We start from the raw sequence: 20,769 nt of genomic DNA, 5'->3' as shown, positions 1-20,769 counted from the left end.
ATCAAAATCAAGGATTTTTGACCCCAGGAACAAAGTTAACCGTCAGATGACAGATTAGGAGGTAATATTTGCAATATCTAAAATCAATACAAGACTTTTATTAGGAATATACAAGGAACTCCAGGAAATCAACAAGAAAAAAGAATAGACAATATGCAAAGGATAAAGACAGTCAATTTATTAGAAGAGGAAACTCAAGAAGCCAACAGCACATTGAGACATGCTCAAACTCATTAGTAATGAGAAAAATGTCAGTTAAACTAAGAAGTCGGCCTTTTCTCACCTTCTGAGATGGCCCACACTCTGTCTGGGGAGTGTGTTTCTCTCTAAATAAATCCACTTCTTACCTATCACTTTGTCTCTCACTGAATTCTTTCTGCAATGAGACATCAAGAACCTGAGCTTCATTGAGTCCTGAAACCAGCGCTGTTTACAATAGCCAAGTCATGGAAGCAACTTAAATGTCCATCGACAGATGAATGGATAAAGATGTGGTACATATATACAATGGAATATTACTGAGCCATAAAAAGAATGAAATAATGCCATTTGCAGCAACATGGATGAACCTGGAGATTATCATACTGAGTGAAAAAGGAAGACGTTTTATTTATAAGCAAGTCAAGAGAATTGATTGTGAAGATTCCTGAGGAGGAGAAAAGGGGAATGGGATCTAAAGCTCAAGTGGAAGGACAAGACATCATCTGAATGCTGATAAATGCCCTGGAAGGAGCTTAACACCAAAACATCCCCAGCAACCAACCAGGCAGCTGGCCCAGAGGAAAAGGGGAGAGCTGGCAATGCCGAGAAGGCTGAGGAGGAGGAGGAGATTGACATTGATCTGACAGCACCAGAAACAGAGAAGGCTGCCCTTGCTATTCAGGGCAAGTTCCAGCGATTCCAGAAAAAGAAAAAGGATCCCAGTTCCTGAATAACCAGCCTTACCCTTCACCTTGCTCCCTTCCCTCCCCTTCTCCACAGCTCTGACTCCCATGTATCTTTGTCTCTTTGTCCCTCAAGCTTCTCATTGAGGCAAGTTCAACACTTATATATTATTTTCTCTGGCCCCTCACGCCATCACAGCTGCAGAGGCACAAGGAACACAGGGAAGATGAAGAATTCAACAGGCAGCCACTTGCTTAAGGGTGAAACATTTTCTCCTTGGGATACAGCTCCTTGATCAGTACCTGTGCCTGCCCTATGAGGTTGAAGAGCAAGAGGATTTGAGGTTGAGAGAGGGACCCCTAACAATGTGGGAATGAGGGAAGAGCCTTCAGAGTAGGGTGCCCGAGGGTGGGGCATATGCCCTGTTCCACTGGTTACAACATTCACACTTCAGGTAGTATTTTTTACCTTCACATCCTTCTCATCAGGACCTCAACTTCCCTCCTATGAGCTAAGCCACAGTGGGGACTGGAGCCTCCCTTTCCCCTGGGCAGACCTAAATCAAACTGCTCCCATGTTAGTGCATGCTCAGTAGATTAGTTCCAAGGAAGGCCGACTGGGACTGGTAGAGACAAGGAAAAGTTTCCTTCATCGTCTAGTCTAGAACCATAAAGGGCAGAAGTGGAAGAGGTTCAAGGGGCCACAGGCAGGGAAATGGGAAGATTTGGGAAGGAAATTGCCAGTTGATTTGGGAAGAAAAGAAAAATGAAGGAGGAGGAGATGTCTAAGGACACAAGTTACTGCTGGTAAAGGTGTACCATATGAAGGATTCTTGGGGCTTTGTTAACCTGCCTACCTCTAACCCCTCATGCCTAGCCACCCTCAGAGGCCACAAAAACCAAGTGACCCTTGTAGCTCTCACCTGCCCCACTGTGGAGTCAGAGCAGAAGTGGAACAGCCACTCTATGTGATTTTAGCATGTTTAATAATTATGAAAGCAATAAACAAAATCCTCAAGTGGGAAAAAAAAACAAAAAACTAAGAAGTCATTTTTTTGTCTATTAGATAGGCAAAAAATGTAAAAGCTGGATCATGCCAAGGGGTGGGAGGTCTGTAGCAATATATACACCTTCACAAACTGCTGGTAGGAATGCAGAGGGCTGACTCAACTGGAATATGGGCGATAGATTAAAATATGCTATCAATGTAAATTTTTGAAACTGATAACTTGTACTGTGGTTATCTAAGAGAATATTCTTAGAAAACACACACCAGAGTATTTAAAGAGCCATGCTGTATGTTACCCTCAACTGATTCTGAAAAAAATTTTGTGTGTGTGCATGTTCCTTGTACTATTTTTGGAGTCTTTTTTGTAAGTTTAAAATTATTTCCAAATAAAATGTTTTTTTAAATGGGACTGAATGAAAAGAGGAGGAAACAGAAAGAGATCTAGAGAACATGCTATTTGCGTAAGTTAGAAATACATGCACACAAAACCACAATATGTATTTTTACAAAAACACACACAAACAGAAAGATACACATCAAATATACAAGAAAGGCTGGGAGAAGGGTGAAGAGGGGGAATAGGGGTGGGGCATGGACACAAGCAGAAATAACTAACTTAACCAAACAATCCATAACAAATTAGGGTGCACCTGTGACAAAGGAAGCCCGCGAACAAGCAGGAGCAACCCAACCCTCCACCCCTGAGGTCTAAGGAAAATGACAGGAAGACCCCAGAAGACACTGCCACAGGGCCCAAGAGGCTCCATTTGCAAATGAACAGTTTAGAGCTCAAAATGTTTCTATGTGGAAAAGGATCTGCATCAGCCTCCTGGACATGTTCCCTGATGGGATGCAGCCTGGGTTCAACTTTAAGAGGTTCTGCATTCCCACAGGAGGCCCAAATACTCTTTTAATGTGCACTGTTGAGTCTGTACGTCCTGAACAGCACAGGCTGTTCTTTAGAAGGCAGGCCATTTAGACTGAATTTCTGCTTCCTATAGACCCAGAAACACTATCTCTGTGACCCTCTTCAGAACATACCCTCCCAGGATCCAAGCTTTTCTTGAAGCAGGGGCTCACTTACCCACCTGGTTTGGTGTTGTCTCCTTTGTAACCTGGAGGAGAAAGGGGGACAGAGATGAAGTAAGAGGTTGTAACAGGATGACAGTGAAGAGGTGCATTCTTCATTAATTAGTTCATTCATTCATTCACCAAATATTTCCCCACCTCCCACTCTGTTCCCAGCCTGGAGCCCAAGGCCAGGGGGCTGGGGGCAGGGCGCAGGGGTGTACAGAGGTGTATCAGACAGATACATCCTGTATTTGCCCTTGAAGAGCAGGTTGCCCAGCAGAGGAGACATAAGTAAACACACAATCACCCATGTGCGATCAATGTGGGGACAAGGCCACAGGTGTCAGGTAAGCCCAGAAGAAGTGGTGGACAGGGAGGCTTCTAGGAAGAGGGGTTATTGTGCCAGATCTTAAGGATGAGAAGGTAAAACAGCAATGAAAAGTGATGACATTCCTTATGAAAGAAACACCACGGCGTAAGCTGGAGACTCCAGGGGATAAAGGGCAAGGCCCACGATGACAAGAAATGATGCCCGGGGAAGAAAGTCAGGGGTCATCATGAGTGCCTTCATAAGCCAGGCCAAGAAGCCTGAGTGAGACACTCTGGGAGGAGGGAGGCCAATGGAGGTGTGACATGGTCAGACTTGTATTGTGAAGGCAGTATGGAGAATAGATAGGAAGGTAACAAGACTGAACGCAGTAAGATCCCACCATAGGCTCTGCAGAACCCAGGCAAGAAATGAGGGCTGAATGAAGAAGTGGCAGTGAGAACACACTTGGTGAGCTGGATGTGGGACTGAGGGAGAAGGCTGAATCTAGGATGACCCCCCAGTTTCTGATTTTAGAGAAGAGTGACTACTATCCACTGAGTAAGAGAACCCAGTTTATAGGAAGAAGAGGGCCTCAACTTTGGAACCCAAGGAGTTGAGATGGTTCTAGGTCATCCAGGTACAGATGTCCAGTAGGTGGCTGCACATCCATGCACATTGTTTTGCGAGGCAGCATCACATACATGGCAGCTCAATGCCCAGAGCAAGTGAGCTCACCCAGGGAGCAGTGAAGAAGGAACCCAGACAGCATCTTAGGGAACACCAATACGTCAGGGATGAACAGAGCATGGGTGGCCTGGGAGGGACACAGAAGGGCAAGGGAGTCACCCTGAGGTAGAGGAGAATTAGGAGGCATGGCCTGAGAGAAGCCAAGGGACTAGAGAAAATGAAAAAACAGGGAGGAGCAGAAAGGTTAGGGATGTTAGGACAGAGGCATGCCAGGAATGGGCTAAGGGTTAAGTGAAAAGTGAGGAAGCACCTGAAGGAAACATGAAGTGAAAACTTATTTTGAGAAATGTGGCAGTGAGGGGAAGAGATAGGGTGAAGAAACACAGCAAATAGAAAGGGAGAGGATAGAGATCGATGAGAGCACAGGAAGGGCCCAGAGTCCAGAGCAGGGATGAGCAGCCTGACCTTGAACAGGAGGTCTGTCTCTGATTCCTAAGGAAAGGGGAGCGGGTGGCACTGAGTTGTCAGGTTTGGAGGGGTCCCCGGGCTGAGGGAGTCAAGGGGACAGCGCCTGAGGGCATGCGTTTCCTGAGGGAAGGAAGCCGCTGCTAGAGAGGCACCCTCGGTAGGAGCTGAGGGTCTGGGAAGCAAGTGAGGTGAGGAACATTCGTCTAAGTGTTTGGAGACCATGAGTTTGGCCCGGACCGCCTACCTGGAGCGGGGTCTCCAGCACTGCCCTGCTGCGTGGGAAGATGAGCCCTGAGGATGCTGTCAAGAGGGTGGTTCGGGTCTCAGCCGCGACATCCACGCCTCCAGGAGGAAACGCAGGGATGCGCCCCGCACCACAAGGCCCCAGGAGGCTACAGGGCTGGCGGGTCTCAGGGTGGAAGCTGAGAGCGCAGGAGTCTGGGATCCGCGGAACCGCCCTGGGAGATGCCCGGAGGGGTAGCAGAGGAGAAGGGGCTGCGGGTGGGCTTTGCGGGGCCTGTCCCGGCCTCGAGTGTGGGTTTTGGCGCGGGGGGGAGGGTGGTGGCGGCGTCGGGGAAGAAGGACCCAGAACGGGAGCGGCGCAGAGCAGGCGCCGCCTCACCGGAGTTCAGCAGCATCAGCACCAGGAGGTGGCAGCTCCGGCCCGAGGGCCTCGAGGCTGCAGGCCCATCGCTGAGCCAGGTCAACGATGCGGCCATGAGGCCCCTGAGGCGTCCGCTAGCGGCAGCAGGGACGGCTCGCAGTAGCCCCGGACGCCACGACTACGTCTCCCGCACATGACGCACGTGACGGCACGTGACAGCCCCTCCGGCACGTGATGACGTCGCGGACCTGTGACGGTGCCCCTGGAACGCTGAACGTTCCTCTGCACTTACCCCACCTCGTGCGGGTTCCTTGAAGATGACTGCAGAGCCTGGGGCTTGTCATTGCCTCCGTGGTGGCCAGTCCCATGGAAGTACCCCCAAGTGCCTTAAGTGGGTGACTGTCCCCCAAAACCTGGTCGGTGAAGGCACATCCAAATCCCTGGACTAGTGTTGGCACCTTGTCGCCCAGCCTCTGATCATAACCTTGTGTCCCTGGGCTTCGTGCATTGGAGAGCTTCATAATTTATATTGATTTGAGAATCTGAAAAGGTGTAGAAAGCACAAGGAAAGAACAGTAAGGCTAGGGAATCAGGGAGGATGTCTTTACAAAGGTGACATTTAAGCTGGACCTAAGATGAACAAAGAGTCTTGGGGGAGAACTCAAAGGAAAGGCATTTATCTTCTTCCACAAACCGTCAGTGGGATGGTGGAAACTGAAAGAAATAGTGGCAAAACCCACCATTTCTTGGGCTTTCACAGGGTTTTTGTAGAAGAATGTGGTCTTTGGATCTGCTCAGTGTGTCCAAGATTGGGAGATGACAACCAAGATTCCTGCTGCTCCTGTCCAGTGTGAGGGATCCAGATCTGGGGACCACATTCCCCACCCTAGCACCTAAAGTGGTCCAGATGATGAGTTGCACCAATAGGAGGTGAGGAGAGGTTACAGATGCCACTTCCATGCCAAGGCAGTAGAGAGGAGGTTCACTTCTCTACTTGTGTTAATGCAGAGCAATGGTTCTCAAAGTGTGGTCTGCAGAGCAGCACCAGCATCACCTGGGAACTTGTTAGAGTTGTACCTTCTCAGGACCCACCCCAGACTTATAGGATTGAAAACTCTGGGAGTAGAATCAGTGATCTGTAGTTTAAAAAGCCCTCCAGGGAATTCTGAGGTAGGTAAGCATGAACCACAGGGTTGAGTGGAGCTATAAGATGGAGAAAAGCCACCTGCTGATCAAGAACACCTGATAGGGATGATACAGGAACAAGAAGTTAAATTTATTTTTAACCCATAAATACTCAGTGGCTTCTTTTTTAAACATTTATTATTGAAGTATAGTCGATTTACAATGTTGTGTTAGTTTCTACAGTACAGCAAAGTGATTCAGTTATATAGGTATAGATATTCTTTTTCACATTCTTTTCCATTATGGTTTATCACAGTATATTGAATATAGTTCCCTGTGCTATACAGTAGGATCTTATTGTTTATCCATTCTATATATAATAGTTGGCATCTGCTAATCCCAAACTCCCAATCCATCCCTCCCCCCCCCACCTGGGCAACCACAAGTCTGTTCTCTATGTCTGTGAGCCTGTTTCTGTTTCGTAGATAAGTTCATTTGTGTCATATTTTAGATTCCACATATAACTGATATCATATGGTATTTGTCTTTCTGACTCACTTCACTTAGTATGATAACCTCTAGGTCCATCCATGTTGCTGCAAATGGCATTGTTCCATTCTTTTTTATGGCTGAGTGGTATTCCTTTATATATATGTACCACATCTTTATCCATTCATCTGTCAATGGATATTTAGGTTGTTTCCATGTCTTGCCTATTGTGAATAGTGCTGCTCGTAACATAGGGGGTGCGTGTATCTTTTTTTTTTTTGGCTGCATTGGGTCTTCATTGCTGCATGCAGGCTTTCTCTAGTTGCAGCAAGCGGAGGCTACTCTTCGTTGCAGTGCACGGGCTTCTCATTGTGGTGGTTTGTCTTGTTGCAGAGCACAGGCTCTAGGCACACGGGCTTCAGTAGTTGTGGTACGTGGGCTCAGTAGTTGTGGCTCATGGGCTCTAGAGCACAGGCTCAGTAGTTGCGGCACACGGGTTTAGTTGCTCCATTGCATGTGGGATCTTTCCGGACCAGGGATCGAACCCATGTCCCCTGCAACGGCAGGCGGATTCTTAACCACTGTACCACCAGGGAAGTCCGCATGTATCTTTTTGAATTATAGTTTTGTCCAGATATATGTCCAGAAGTGGGACTGCTGAATGATATGGTAACTCTATTTTTAGCTTTTTGAGGAATCTCCGTACTGTTTTCCATAGTGGCTGCATCAATTTACATTCCCACCAACAGTGTAGGAGGGTTCCCTTTTCTCTACACCCTCTCCAGCATTTGTTATTTGTAGATTTTTTGATGATCGCCATTCTGGCTGGTGTGAGGTGATACCTCATTGTAGTTCTGATTTGCACTTCTATACTAATTAGTGATGTTGAGCATCTTTTCATGTGCCTGTTGGCCATCTGTATGTCTTCTTTGGAGAAATGTCTATTTAGGTCTTCTGCCCGTTTTTCGATTGGGTTGTTCGTTTTTTTGCTGTTGAGTTGTATGAGCTGTTCTTATATTTTTGTAATTAAGCCCTTGTCGGTCGCATCATTTCCAAATATATTCTCCCAGTCACTAGGTCCTCTTTTCCTTTGTTTATGGTTTCCTTTGCTGTACAAAAACTTGTAAATTTGATTAGGTCCCATTTGTTTATTTTTGTTTTTATTTCTATTGCCTTGGGAGACTGACCTAAGTAAAAGTTGGTATGATTTATGTCAGAAAGTTTTGCCTATTTTCTCTTCTAGGAGTTTTATGGTGTCATGTCTTATATTTAAGTCTTTAAGCCATATTTTTAAAGATTATTTATTTATTTTTGGCCTCGTCAGGTCTTAGTTGCGGTACATGGGATCTTTGTTGAGGTATGTGGGATCTTTCACAGCAGCACGTAGGCTTCTCTCTAGTTGTGGCACACAGGCTCCAAGGAACGTGGGCTCTGTAGTTGTGGCGTGTGGGTTCCAGAGTGCATGGGCTCTCTGTAGTTTGTGGCACACAGACTCTCTAGTTGAAGCACGCAAGCTCGGTAGTTGTGGCGCAAGGGCTTAGTTGCCCCACTGCATGTGGGATCTTAGTTCCCTGACCAGGGATCGAATCCACATCTCCTGCATTGGAAGGCGGATTCTTTACACTGGACTACCAGGGAAGTCCCCTTTAAGCCATTTTGCATTTATTTTTGTGTATAGTGTGAGGGTGTGTTCTAACTTCATTGATTTACATGCGGCCGTCCAACTTTCCCAACACAACTTGCTGAAGAGACTGTCTCTTTCCCATTGTATATTCTTGCCTCTTTTGTCGAAGAATACATGTGTGGGTTTGTTTCTGGGCTCTCTATACTGTTCCATTGATCCATATGTCTCTTTTTGTGCCCCTACCACACTGTTTTGATTTTCAGTGGCTTCTTAAAGCAGCTGGCTCGATACTTATTAATAGACTGTATTTCATGTAAGTTCCCAGTCTCTCAACCCCAGCCTTCCTCGGGCAACACATGAGACAGACTGCACTCTGAAGCCCATGGATATCTGGGAGCTGAAATGCTGACCCCTGGAAGGGCAGGTGACAGGAGATTGAGAGGGAATAAATCACCAGCAAGACACAGAGACTCTGGGATACTCTGTCCTGGAAAAATGGTAAAGAGCCAGTACCTAATATAGGGAATCTCTCATATAATTCTCCCTGTGGAAATGCAATCTTTGGTAAGAGTGGAGGTGAGCAGCAAGTAGAAGCAGGGGAGGAGGAATAATATTGCTCATGCCCTAATTTTACTTACTCCTAGTTCCAGTCTATCTTGATTCTCTACTCTGAGCTATAAAGGCTACGAAATTAGGCTACAAATCTCCCCGCAGACATGCTGATGACTATAACAGGAGTACAGGGAGCAGGACCCAGCTGGCTAAAACCATCCTTAGACTCACAAATGAGCAGGTTTAGACTCACCTCTCCCTCTAGGGCTTAATAAGAACCATGAATAGTTTCTAAGCCAAATGAGAAAACTGCTTTCTACAGAGCATGTTATATGCAACCCCACGGTCCCAAGGAGAGCAGACCATAAGAACACAAAAGAACAAACCAAACATTTATTCAGTTGACATCAGAAATCTCCATACTCCATAACTGCCTCAACACAACTTGGGGTGAGCCTGAATGTGGCCACTGGAGCACTGGGAAGGGGATTCCTAGACTGAGTTGCCCCAGCAGGGCTTGTGTGGCAGACGCTGGACATTTACAGATGCATCCGCGCTGGGCAGCCGGGGACCTTCTCCCAACCCAGACAGCTGAGTCAGATGTGGACATAGTGATGCCTCCTCACTCTCTCCCAACAATCACCAAGTGGACTGGTTTGATAAAGTGTCAGGTCTAACACGGTTTCACCAGTGATGATGTCCCTTCTTTGCTAGATGTTCTCCAAGATGTGGCTGAAGCATCACCTGGCAAGTCACTGGCCATCCAGTTGGGATGGTTTCACCCACTTGTTTCCAGCATGTAGAGCACAGTCATGGTGTAGGTGTGGATGAGTCCGGTTCCTTGAGCACCAGACTGGAAAACTCCCAGGGTTCCTTTCTTGCTGCCACTCTCTGTCATGTGGATCTCCACAGGGTCAGTGAATCCCAAACAGGTTTGAGGAAAGTGCATTGAGTAGGAGTGGAAGGTCAGATGCACGGCTAGTGTGAGACTCATAAACAGGAGGGAGTGTGGGCCAGGGTGATCACGGGGTCACCAGGACGCCCAGAGGCAGCACCAGACACAGCGTTAGGATAAAGAACCCTGCTGAGCCACAAGAGGACACCTTAATGATGTGATCAATAACCCAGTCTTTGTAGTAACTAACTTCTGTATAAACTGCAGGCAATTCTATGTGACCACAGTGAACACCCCAGCTCACAATCCCCACCTGGACCCATAAGTCAGTAAACTGACAGACCAGGGGACCTCCAGAATCTCCCTGGAGAAAAAGAAGAAACAAACACAGGAATGGAAGGGGATCATCATCAGAGCAGGCTGATTGCTAGCAAGGCACTAGGGAGATAGGCACCTAGGTCCTTTCCCAGGTACCCACCAGGCCCAGGTTTCTGTGAATGAGATTTGAGAGTTGGAAACTTTAACATCATCTGAGAAATACTACTCCTTCCCAGGTGCTCAGGGACCACAGGAGTTATAAAGCCAGTAAGCCCTGTACATCAGTCCTGCCAGGATATACTCAAATTCTCTTTCAGTGACCCTAATCCTTCACTGCCTGACCCCTTCCCCATGACCCTCTCCAAACCTCCCAACAGCCAGCAACTAAAGGGGCATCCCCTGGCACTGTGTGCAGCTTCCAGAGCCCCTCTCCAACTCTAAGGTCAGAGTCAATTCCAACTAGTCAGTCCTAGGCCTCCACAGCGGTAAAATACTTTGAGTATCATTTCTGCATGGGGACTCAAAATCATCACATCTACCCTGAAATCTCTCCCTGCCCCTAAACCCACATAGCCAATAGCATCCTCTCACCAGTTCCCCCTCTCTCCAAACACAACCAGTCATGCTAAACCCCACCTCACACACGCTGCACATCCTTTCCCAAAATTGTTCTGGTGGCCCCCCATCTACCAGCTCAGTCAGAAACTCAGAGTCCTCCTCAAGCTCTCCCTCACCCGCACCCTCACAGGCAGTCGGTCACCAAGAACTGATGACTCAACCTCAAACACAACCCCTTCACCTCCCCACCAGCCCAGGTCCTGCCTGGGGCTCAACACCATTGCCTACATGGTGAAAACAAACTCCTGGCCTACAGTCCCACATGGACAGGAACGCGAAACATAGCACAGCATTGCAGGCCACACATATTCTGATTCCAATCACCTTCTCTGGCTGTGTGTGTGTATATATATATATATATATATATATATATGTATATATATATATATATATATTGTGTGTGTGTGTGTGTGTGGTACGCGGGCCTCTCACCGTTGTGGCCTCTCCCGTTGCGGAGCACAGGCTCTGGACGCCCAGGCTCAGCGGCCATGGCTCATGGGCCCAGCCGCTCTGCGGCATGTGGGATCTTCCCGGACCAGGGCACGAACCAGTGTCCCCTGCATCAGCAGGTGGACTCTCAACCACTGTGCCACCAGGGAAGCCCCTCTGGCCATATTTGCCACCTCATTGCTCCAGACCTGAAACACATTCCCTAAACGTGACACGTTCTTCAGAACTCTGAGCCTCTGTACTTGCTGTTCCCTCTCCCAACAGTGATGTTCTCCTCTTTCCAGGACTCCAAATACTCATCCTCTAAGACCTGGCTCAGATGCCCCCTGCTCAGAAAGGCTGCTTGGTGCAAAGGGGAGACTGTGGGCCCAGGCACTCCCAGGGGGACCTTGAGCTCATGTCTTTTAGGGACCACATCTGTATAATAATATGTATAATTATGTTGCAGGGTTGTGAGCTGGGTAACTGAGCTAATGTGGGTGAATGCTCACACTGGCACAGTAAGTCGCCATAGAGGGAACTCAATTATAGGAACTTACATTATTATCATCATCACCCCCAACTTCACCACACCCTGGCAGCACGCCCAGGATGCGAGGGCTGCTCCCTATTGAAGGAACAGGCCAGGCCAGCTCAGGGGCATCCTGAGGGGTTCTCCCCTGAATATCCTTAATTAAAGGCTGAAAGAGAAGGGGGCAAATAACCCAGGCTCCGCCACTGGGGAATGAGGAAACTTTGAGGGAACAACCTCATGGCAGAGGTGGCCAGGGACCCATGAACTCACCTTGCAGGGACTTTTAATCTTTTCGTGATAGCCACAGATCACCCCTCTTCCAACTACTTGGCGATGGACTCCTAACTGTGTCTGTATCTTCTGATTACATTCCTTGTGGTGAAGAATGATTTGCTCAGTCTCCTGAAGAACACGTGGCAGTGATGTGGCTACAGGGAGACAACTCAAGTAAAAGGATTGCATGAGTAGAATAGAACAGGCGCCCCCAGATCCCATTCTGGGTCTTTTTATTATTTTAACTTTTGTTTGTTTGTTTGTTTTTTGGCCACACCGCGCAGCACGCGGGATCTTAGTTCCCCAACCAGGGATCGAACCCGCGCCCCCTGCAGTGGATGCGTGGAGTCTTAACCACTGAACCACCAAGGAAGTCCTGTATTCTGGGTCTTGATCAGCACATTCACACTCTGTTGCCCCCTTAGAGAAAGGAAGGACAGTGGGTATTGTCTCATTTGACAAAGAAGGACCTGAGGCCAAATGCTGACATGGGGAACAGAGGAGGTAAGAAGCAAAGTCAAGTCAAAAGGAGGAACACATCAGGACAGAAAGAGGCAAGGGCTTACCAGCCTGATACAAAAGCAAGTGTCTGTCACTCCGAGTATCAATAGTAACAGTGACAGGTGCCTGTACAGGGAAGGGTCACAGACTCCAGGACAGGTAGTGCCCAAAGGTACCCAACCAGCCTCTTCCCACACAGGAGGCCTTACAGACTCACCAACAGGCCTGCTCTGGCTAGACCTACATCCCGGGTACAAGAAGCTCCCTGCCCCCTGCCAGGTAATTCCAGAGAAGGACAGCTCTGAGTGGCAGACAGCTCATCACCCTGGAGCTGAAATCCACCCTGGAGAGAACCCATAATACCTGGACCCAAGCCTCCAGGTCCTAACATAACAATAGAAATCCCTACTGCACTTCAATCACTCCCAGGCAGCATCCTCTCCACCTGCCCCCTTGCCCACCTGTTAGAGAATCAGCCTCCCTGTCCCTCCCTTCAGCCTGCAGGCCAACCCCACGGCACCAGGCTGCCCCCCTCAGATTCTGCCTGCCAGTCTCACCGAATTCTAAAGTTCGGCCCCATCCAGTTGCCCAGCACTGTGTCCCAGCTTTCACGTCAAACTTCTTTTCAGGGAGGCACACTGGCTGAATGTACGAAGAATAATTCACAGAGTTGGCCAGCTGAAGAAGGGCAATGTCGTTAGTGATAAGGCCCGCATTAAAATCCCTATGCCAAATGATGTCTTGAACTGGAACGACCACTGCACTTAGGCAATCCGAATATAAAAATGTGTTTCCCATCTTCACTGTAAGGTCCTTATAGCTGTGGGAAGACAACATGCACCTGAGAGAGATGCTGGAGGGTCTACACTCCCCTCCACCCCTTCCAGGTTCTTCCCAGCCTGTGCCCATCTCCTACACCAGCCATCAGCCATTTTCTCCCACTAAACCACATCCCCTCCACAGACCCCTAACCACTCGAGCTAGTGCTTCTCCAAGTGAGGTCCCAGGATCACCAGAGCAGTACCTGGGACCTTGGTAGAAATGCAAAACTCATGTTTCATTCGCAGTGAGCACAAACCAGGGGCTTTGGCCTTGTTTTAAGGTGAGGAAAGGAAAGCTCAGGTAGGGAGACAGGCTGACCAGCAGCCCAATCCCACCACCCCAAATTCTCACCCTTTTACACAGTGAGCTGCAATCAGCACCCACGGTGGGGTAATGAGGGAACCTCAACATTTCTGGACATTTCTGATCTGCAGGCTCACCGGCCAGGGCCACTTTCTCTCTGGGGCTGCCATTCCATCAACTATCCTAATACTCTGATGGGCATATGCTCCTTGCCTCAGTAAAAAGAGGACTGGAGGTGAAGCTGCTACCTCCCTTCCACTACCTCCCCCACCGCCACCTCCTCCTCCACCTCCGCCTCCTCTACCAGCACCTCCACCACCTCCACCTCCACTAGCCCCACGTACACCAACTCCACCCTGCCCCAGGGCAGAGCCAGGTTTACTCTCAATTCCACCAGGATAGTCTGAACCTTCAACCCCCCAGCCAGGCCGTGTTCCCCATTAGATCCCAGGCGGGCCTGTACAGTCCCGTACAGAAGCAGTACCTTGAGGAGGCAAGCATCCAAATACAGGGTCCTGTAATGATTTCAAAGTGTCTCCCACTGGGGGTGTGGGCAGCACAAGAGACACAGTGGGTACTGGAATCTTCAGGGATTTTAGGTGTCCTAAAGCTGAGGGGGCCTCCTGGATTGCCGGGCTCACTGCAGGATCCTCCTTGGGTCCGTCACCCTCACCTGGATAAGATGAAAGAACAATGAGAAGAGGAGCTGACTGGACTGCACCCCGCACATCACTGGCCTCTTCCCATCGCACCCTACTCACCCTCAAACCCCACCTTGCATCCCCCAAGACCCACCTGCCAAACCCCATTACCCACAACCCCCCCCCTCCACCCCAGACAAGCAGCCCAGCCCAGCCTTCTCTTTTTGCTGCTTGCCCGGGCCTCACTGAGCAGAGGCTGAAGGACCAGGAGCCAGACCAGGAGGCCCAGGGATCGGCCGCCGCTGTGGGGTACGCCCGGGGACGCCATGGCACCTCTGGTCGCCTCCATGCTCTGCGGCGCCCCCTCGCCACGGCTCCGTGCCTGCCCTCCTGTTGGCAGGAACACTGGGCCAGGGACGAATCCCAAGATCTTCACCTCATGCATATTCAACCAAACCTATTCTAGGTCATGTTCTTAAGGCCCTTGAACTTGTAAGTAATTTCTCCACTTGGTAGTAGAGATATTCTGGATTATATACCTCAGCATGATCTAATCACTGGAGCCCTTAAATATATATATATAAATAAAAGAAAAAGAAATGCAATCTGCCCAATGAAAGATAAAAGAAAAACAAAGGAAAGTATGGTAAATAGAAAATACAGGACAAAACGGCAGTAGCATCTGCAATAAGCCCGAATGAGTTGAACATACCAAACAACATAAGGACTTTCATGTTGGACGAAAAGGCAAAGTCCAGAAATAGACTCTCTGAAGAGACAAATTTACAAAAGAGAGATACAGATACATGGGAAATAAAGGAATTTAAAGTGAAATGCCAGGTCACACTGGTGCAAAAATAAAGCTAGGATTGCAATTTGGTTATTAAATCATAGCATTTAAAGCAAAGATTGTATAAGGGACAGAAGAAGTTAGATAGAGTAAGAAGAAGACATGAAGGAGAAAATGCAATGACAAGGCTTTAAAGGTAAAAGCAAAGAGGACCAATTTATGGGAAACTGGAGTTTCTGATGTGCTCTTCTTAGGAAGCTGACAACTTATATAGGCAAAATTAAGCAAAAATATAGACTATTTGACTCTCACACCTGATCATCTACACCTAACAGCACTATGATGAATTTTACAACTACCAACAGAAAACACTCATTGAACACACAGGGAACTTTTAGAATCAAGGCCCTAAGGAAAACCAATATCTCAAGTAATCAATGTGATACACATTCTGTTCATGAGCTGCAAGTCAATAACATTAAAATCAACTTTGGGGATTTCCCTGGTGGCCCAGTGGTTAAGACTCCGCCTGTCAATGCAAGGGACATGGGTTCGAGCCCTGGTCCAGGAAGATCCCACATGCCGCAGAGCAACTAAACCCGTGCACCACAACGGCTAAGCCTGCACTCTAGAGCCCATGAGCCACAACTTCTGAGCCCACAAGCAACTACTGAGCCACAGCTACTGAATCCTGTGTGCCTAGAGCCCATGCTCTGCAAGAAGAGAAGCCGCCGCAATGAGAAGCCCACGCACCACAACGAAGACCCAACGCAGCCATAAATAAATAAATAAATATATTAGAAAAAAGAACAACTTTTTAAAAATCCCATTTTTCTGAAACAAAGCCAAAACCCTAGACAATGGTCCTCCTTTAAAAAGGAAATCATGTGACTTCCCTGGTGGTGCAGTGGTTAAGACTTCGCCATCCAATGCATGGGGTGCAGCTTTGTGTGTGTGTGTGTGTGTGTGTGTGTTAGTTTCTGCTTTATAACAAAGTGAATCAGCTATACATATACATATGTTCCCATATCTCTTCCCTCTTGCGTCTCCCTCCCTCCCACCTTCCCTATCCCACCCCTCCAGGCGGTCACAAGGCACCGAGCTGATCTCCCTGTGCTATGCGGCTGCTTCCCACTAGCTATCTACCTTACGTTTGTTAGTGTATATATGTCCATGCCTCTCTCTCGCTTTGTCACAGCTCACCCTTCCCCCTCCCCATATCCTCAAGTCCGTTCTCCAGTAGGTCTGTGTCTTTATTCCTGTCTTACCCCTATGGGATACAGCTTTGATCCCTGGTCAGACAGCTAAGATTCCACATGCTTTGCAGCCAAGAATCCAAAATATAAAACATAAGCAATATTGTAACAAATTCAATAAAGACTTTAAAAATGGTCCACATCAAAAAAATCTTTAAAAAAAAGGAAATCATGAGGGAAATATGACTTTTTAGAGATCAATGCCAATGAAAGCACTACCTATGAAATTGTACCTGATACAGCCATAGTAGTCCCAGAAAGTAATTTATAGCTTTGACTATATCAGAAAATAAAGAAAACTGATAAAAAATGAGTTCAACTCAAAATGTAGAAAAGATAATGGAGTAAACTCAATGAAAGAGTTTGGGAGAAAGGAGGAAATAATAGGAAACATGAGCAGGAATCAATAAAATAGAGAAAGATTAGAGAGAGGATTGACATAATCTGAACTGTGGTCTTTGAAAAGTTTAATAAGAAACATTTTAGGAAGACTGAATAAAATTCTACAAAAGAAAAACCAAATTACAGAATGAAAAAAGGGAAGCAACTTAAAGATATGACAGACATTTTTAATTTTTTTTTTAAGATTTTTTGATGTGGACCATTTTTAAAGTCTTTATTGAATTTGTTACAATACTGCTTCTGTTTTATGTTTTGGTTTTTTGGCCACGAGGCATAGAGGATCTTAGCCCCCCGACCAGGGATGGAACCCACACCCCCTGCATTGGAAGGCAAAGTCTTAACCACTGGACCACCAGGGAAGTCCCTCAGGCTTTTTTTTTTAGTTCTTAAAGAATCCTATTAACTGCATATGCTGACTTCTCCTATGGCCAAGATAGACTAATAGGCATTGCCCTTCCTACCTGAAACAACCAAAACTGACAAAAGTATGAAACAACACTTTTGAAGACACTGGACACCAGGCCACAAAGGACAGACTGTTGATTGACTGAGTGAGCCCTACTTTTGCCTCTGCTTACTGCCTGAGAGGGTTTCGAGGCTGCAGTGCAGAGAGAGAGGGCCTAGGCAGAACCCAGCAGGCCCCCTGAGGCGAGCAGGTGAAGCTGAGAGGCTGCGCACACCAAGGCAGCTTTTCAGACAATACAGGAGTGGGAAGTTACACAGAGAGAGAACTCCAGAGATCAGTGGAGGTGCCCCCTTGAGTGCTGGACTGAGCACTGATCAGTACATGTATGCGAAGAAGCTACCTGAATGAATACTATCAAACAGTTAGAGAACAGCTAACACCTATCCTTCTCAAACTCTTCCAAAACAGAGCAGAGGGAGGAACACTCCCAAACTCATTCTACGAGGCCACCATCACCCTGATACCAAAGACAGACAAAGATGCCACAAAGAAAGAAAACTACAGGCCAATATCACTGATGACCATAGATGTAAAAATCCTCAACAAAATACTACCAAACAGAATCCAACAGCATATTAAAAGGATCATACACCATGATCAAGTGGGGTTTATCCCAGGAATGCAAGGATTCTTCAATATACACAAATCAAACAATGTGATAAACCATATTAACAAATCAAAGGAGAAAAACCATATGATCATCTCAATAGATGCAGAAAAAGCTTTTGAAAAAATTCAACACCTATTTATAATAAAAACCCTCCAGAAAGTAGGCATAGAGGGAACTTACCTCAACATAATAAAGGCCATATATGACAAACCCACAGCCAACATCATTCTCAATGGTGAAAAACTGAAACCATTTCCTATAAGACCAGGAGCAAGACAAGGCTGTCCACTCCCACCACTGTTATTCAACATAGTTTTGGGAGTTTTAGCCACAGTAATCTGAGAAGAAAAAGAAATAAAAGGAATCCAAATCAGAAAACAAGTAAAGCTGTCACTGTTTGCAGATGACACGATACTATACATAGAGAATCCTAGAGATGCTACCAGAAAACTACTACAGCTAATCAATGAATTTGGTAAACTAGCAGGATACAAAACTAATGCAGAGGGGCTTCCCTGGTGGCACAGTGGTTGAGAGTCCGCCTGCTGATGCAGAGGACACGGGTTTGTGCCCCGGTCCGGGAAGATCCCACACCGCAGCTGGGCCCGTGAGCCATGGCCACTGGGCCTGCGCGTCCAGAGCCTGTGCTCCGCAACGGGAGAGGCCACAACAGTGAGAGGCCCGCATACCGCCAAAAAAAAAAAAAAAAAAAAATTAATGCACAGAAATCTCTTGCATTCCTATATACTAATGATGAAAATACTGAAAGAGAAATTAAGGAAACACTCCCATTTACCATGGCAACAAAAAGAATAAAATACCTAGGAATAAACCTACCTAAGGAGACAAAAGACCTGTATGCAGAAAACTATAAGACACAGATGAAAGAAGTTAAAGATGATACAAACAGATGGAGAGATATACCACGTTCTTGGATTGGAAGAATCAACATTGTGAAAATGACTATACGACCCAAAGCAATCTACAGATACAACGCAATCGCTATCAAACTACCAATGGCATTTTTCACAGAACTAGAACGGAAAAATTTACAATTTGTATGGAAACACAAAAGACCCCGAATAGCCAAAGCGATCTGGAGAAAGAAAAATGGAGCTGGAGGAATCAGGCTCCCTGACTTCAGACTATACTACAAAGCTACAGTAATCAAGACAGTATGGGGACTTCCCTGGTGGTGCAGTGGTTAAGAATCCGCCTGCCAATGCAGGGGACATGGGTTCAAGCCCTGGTCTGGGAAGATTCCACATGCCGCGGAGCAGCTAAGCCCGTGAGTCACAACTACTGAGCCTGCGTGCCACAACTACTGAAGCCCGCGTGCCTAGAGCCCGTGCTCCACAACAAGAGAAGCCACCTCAACGAGAAGCCCGTGCACGGCAACGAAGAGTAGCCCCCGCTCGCCACAACTAGAGAAAGCCCATGCACAGCAATGAAGACCAAATGCAGTCAAAAATAAATAAGTTAAATAATTTTTTTAAAAAGAGAATATATAAAAGAAGAAAAAGAGACAGTATGGTACTGACACAAAAACAGAAATATAGATCAATGGAACAGGATAGAAAGCCCAGAGATAAACCCATGCACATATGGTCACCTCATCTTTGATAAAGGAGGCAAGAATATACAATGGAGAAAGGACAGCCTCTTCAATAAGCAGTGCTGGGAAAACTGGACAGCTACATGTAAAAGAATGAAATTAGAACACTTCCTAACATCGTACACAAAAATAAACTCAGAATGGATTAAAGACCTAAATGTAAGGCCAGACACTATAAAACTCTTAGAGGAAAACATAGGCAGAACACTCAGTGACATAAATCACAGCAAGATCCTTTTTGACCCACCTCCTAGAGAAATGGAAATAAAAACAAAAATTAACAAATGGGACCTAATGAAACTTAAAAGCTTTTGCACAGCAAAGGAAACCATAAACAAGACGAAAAGACATCCCTCAGAATGGGAGAAAATATTTGCAAATGAAGCAACTGACAAAGGATTAATCTCCAAAATATACAAGCAGCTCATACAGCTCAATATCAAAAAAATAAACAACCCAATCCAAAAATGGGCAGAAGACCTAAATAGACATTTTTCCAAAGAAGACATACAGATGGCAACAAACACATGAAAGGATGCTCAACATCACTAATCATTAGAGAAATGCAAATCAAGGACAGGAATAAAGATGCAGATGTAGAGAATGGACTTGAGGACACAGGGAGGGAGAAGGGTAAGCTGGGATGAAGTGAGACAGTAGCATTGACATATATACACTACTGAATGTAAAATAGATAGCTAGTGGGAAGCAGCTGCATAGCACACGGAGATTGGCTTGGTGCTTTGTGACCACCTAGAGGGGTGGGATAGGGAGGGTGAGAGGGAGATGCAAGAGGGAGGGGATATGAGGATATATGTATACATATAGTTGATTCACTTTGTTATACAGCAGAAACTAACACAACATTGTAAAGCTATTATACTCCAATAAAGATGTTAAAAAAAAAAAAAACCCAACACAGTGAGGTATCACCTCACACCAGTCAGAATGGCCATAATCAAAAAATCTACAAACAATAAATGCTGGAGAGGGCGTGGAGAAAAGGGAACCTTCTTGCACTGTTGGTGGGAATGTAAATTGATACAGCCATTATGGAGAACAGTATGGAGGTTCCTTAAAAAAATAAAAATAGAACCACCATACGACCCAGCAATCCCACTGCTGGGCATATACCTTGAGAAAATCATAATTCAAAAAGAGACATGTACCGCAATGTTCACTGCAGCATTGTTTACAATAACCAGGACATGGAAGCAACCTAAGTGTCCATCGACAGGTGAATGGATAAAGAAGATGGGGCACATATATACAATGGAATATTAGCCATAAAAAGAAAGGAAATTGAGTTATTTGTAGTGAGGTGGATGGACCTAGAGTCTGTCATACAGAGTGAAGTAAGTCAGAAAGAGAAAAACAAATGCCGTATGCTAACACATATATATATGGAATCTAAAAAAAAAAAAAAATGGTTTTGATGGACCTAGGGGCAGGACAGGAATAAAGATGCAGAC

General features: G+C 46.4%; 2 protein-coding genes across 2 annotated transcripts in view; one reads left to right on the top strand and one right to left on the bottom strand.

Annotated features, from left to right (window-relative positions):
- The window catches only part of LOC115846543 (serine protease 45-like), a 61,818-nt gene that overhangs the window by 5,044 nt on the left and 36,005 nt on the right, over positions 1-20,769 (bottom strand). The window contains 5 exon segments of the mRNA XM_060308467.1: positions 2,982-3,008; positions 5,326-5,575; positions 11,889-12,046; positions 12,950-13,212; positions 14,002-14,190. Coding sequence (XP_060164450.1) covers positions 2,982-3,008; positions 5,326-5,554 — 256 coding nt within the window. The 5' untranslated portion in view covers positions 5,555-5,575; positions 11,889-12,046; positions 12,950-13,212; positions 14,002-14,190.
- LOC115846519 (Purkinje cell protein 4-like protein 1) lies at positions 719-1,037 on the top strand. Its single transcript, XM_030845269.2, has one exon. The coding sequence runs from the start codon at positions 719-721 to the stop codon at positions 929-931; it is 213 nt and encodes a 70-aa protein (XP_030701129.1). The 3' UTR covers positions 932-1,037.

Source organism: Globicephala melas, chromosome 11 (assembly GCF_963455315.2).
Source record: "Globicephala melas chromosome 11, mGloMel1.2, whole genome shotgun sequence".
NCBI lineage: Eukaryota > Metazoa > Chordata > Mammalia > Artiodactyla > Delphinidae > Globicephala > Globicephala melas.
This window is presented reverse-complemented; position numbering and strand designations above follow the sequence as displayed.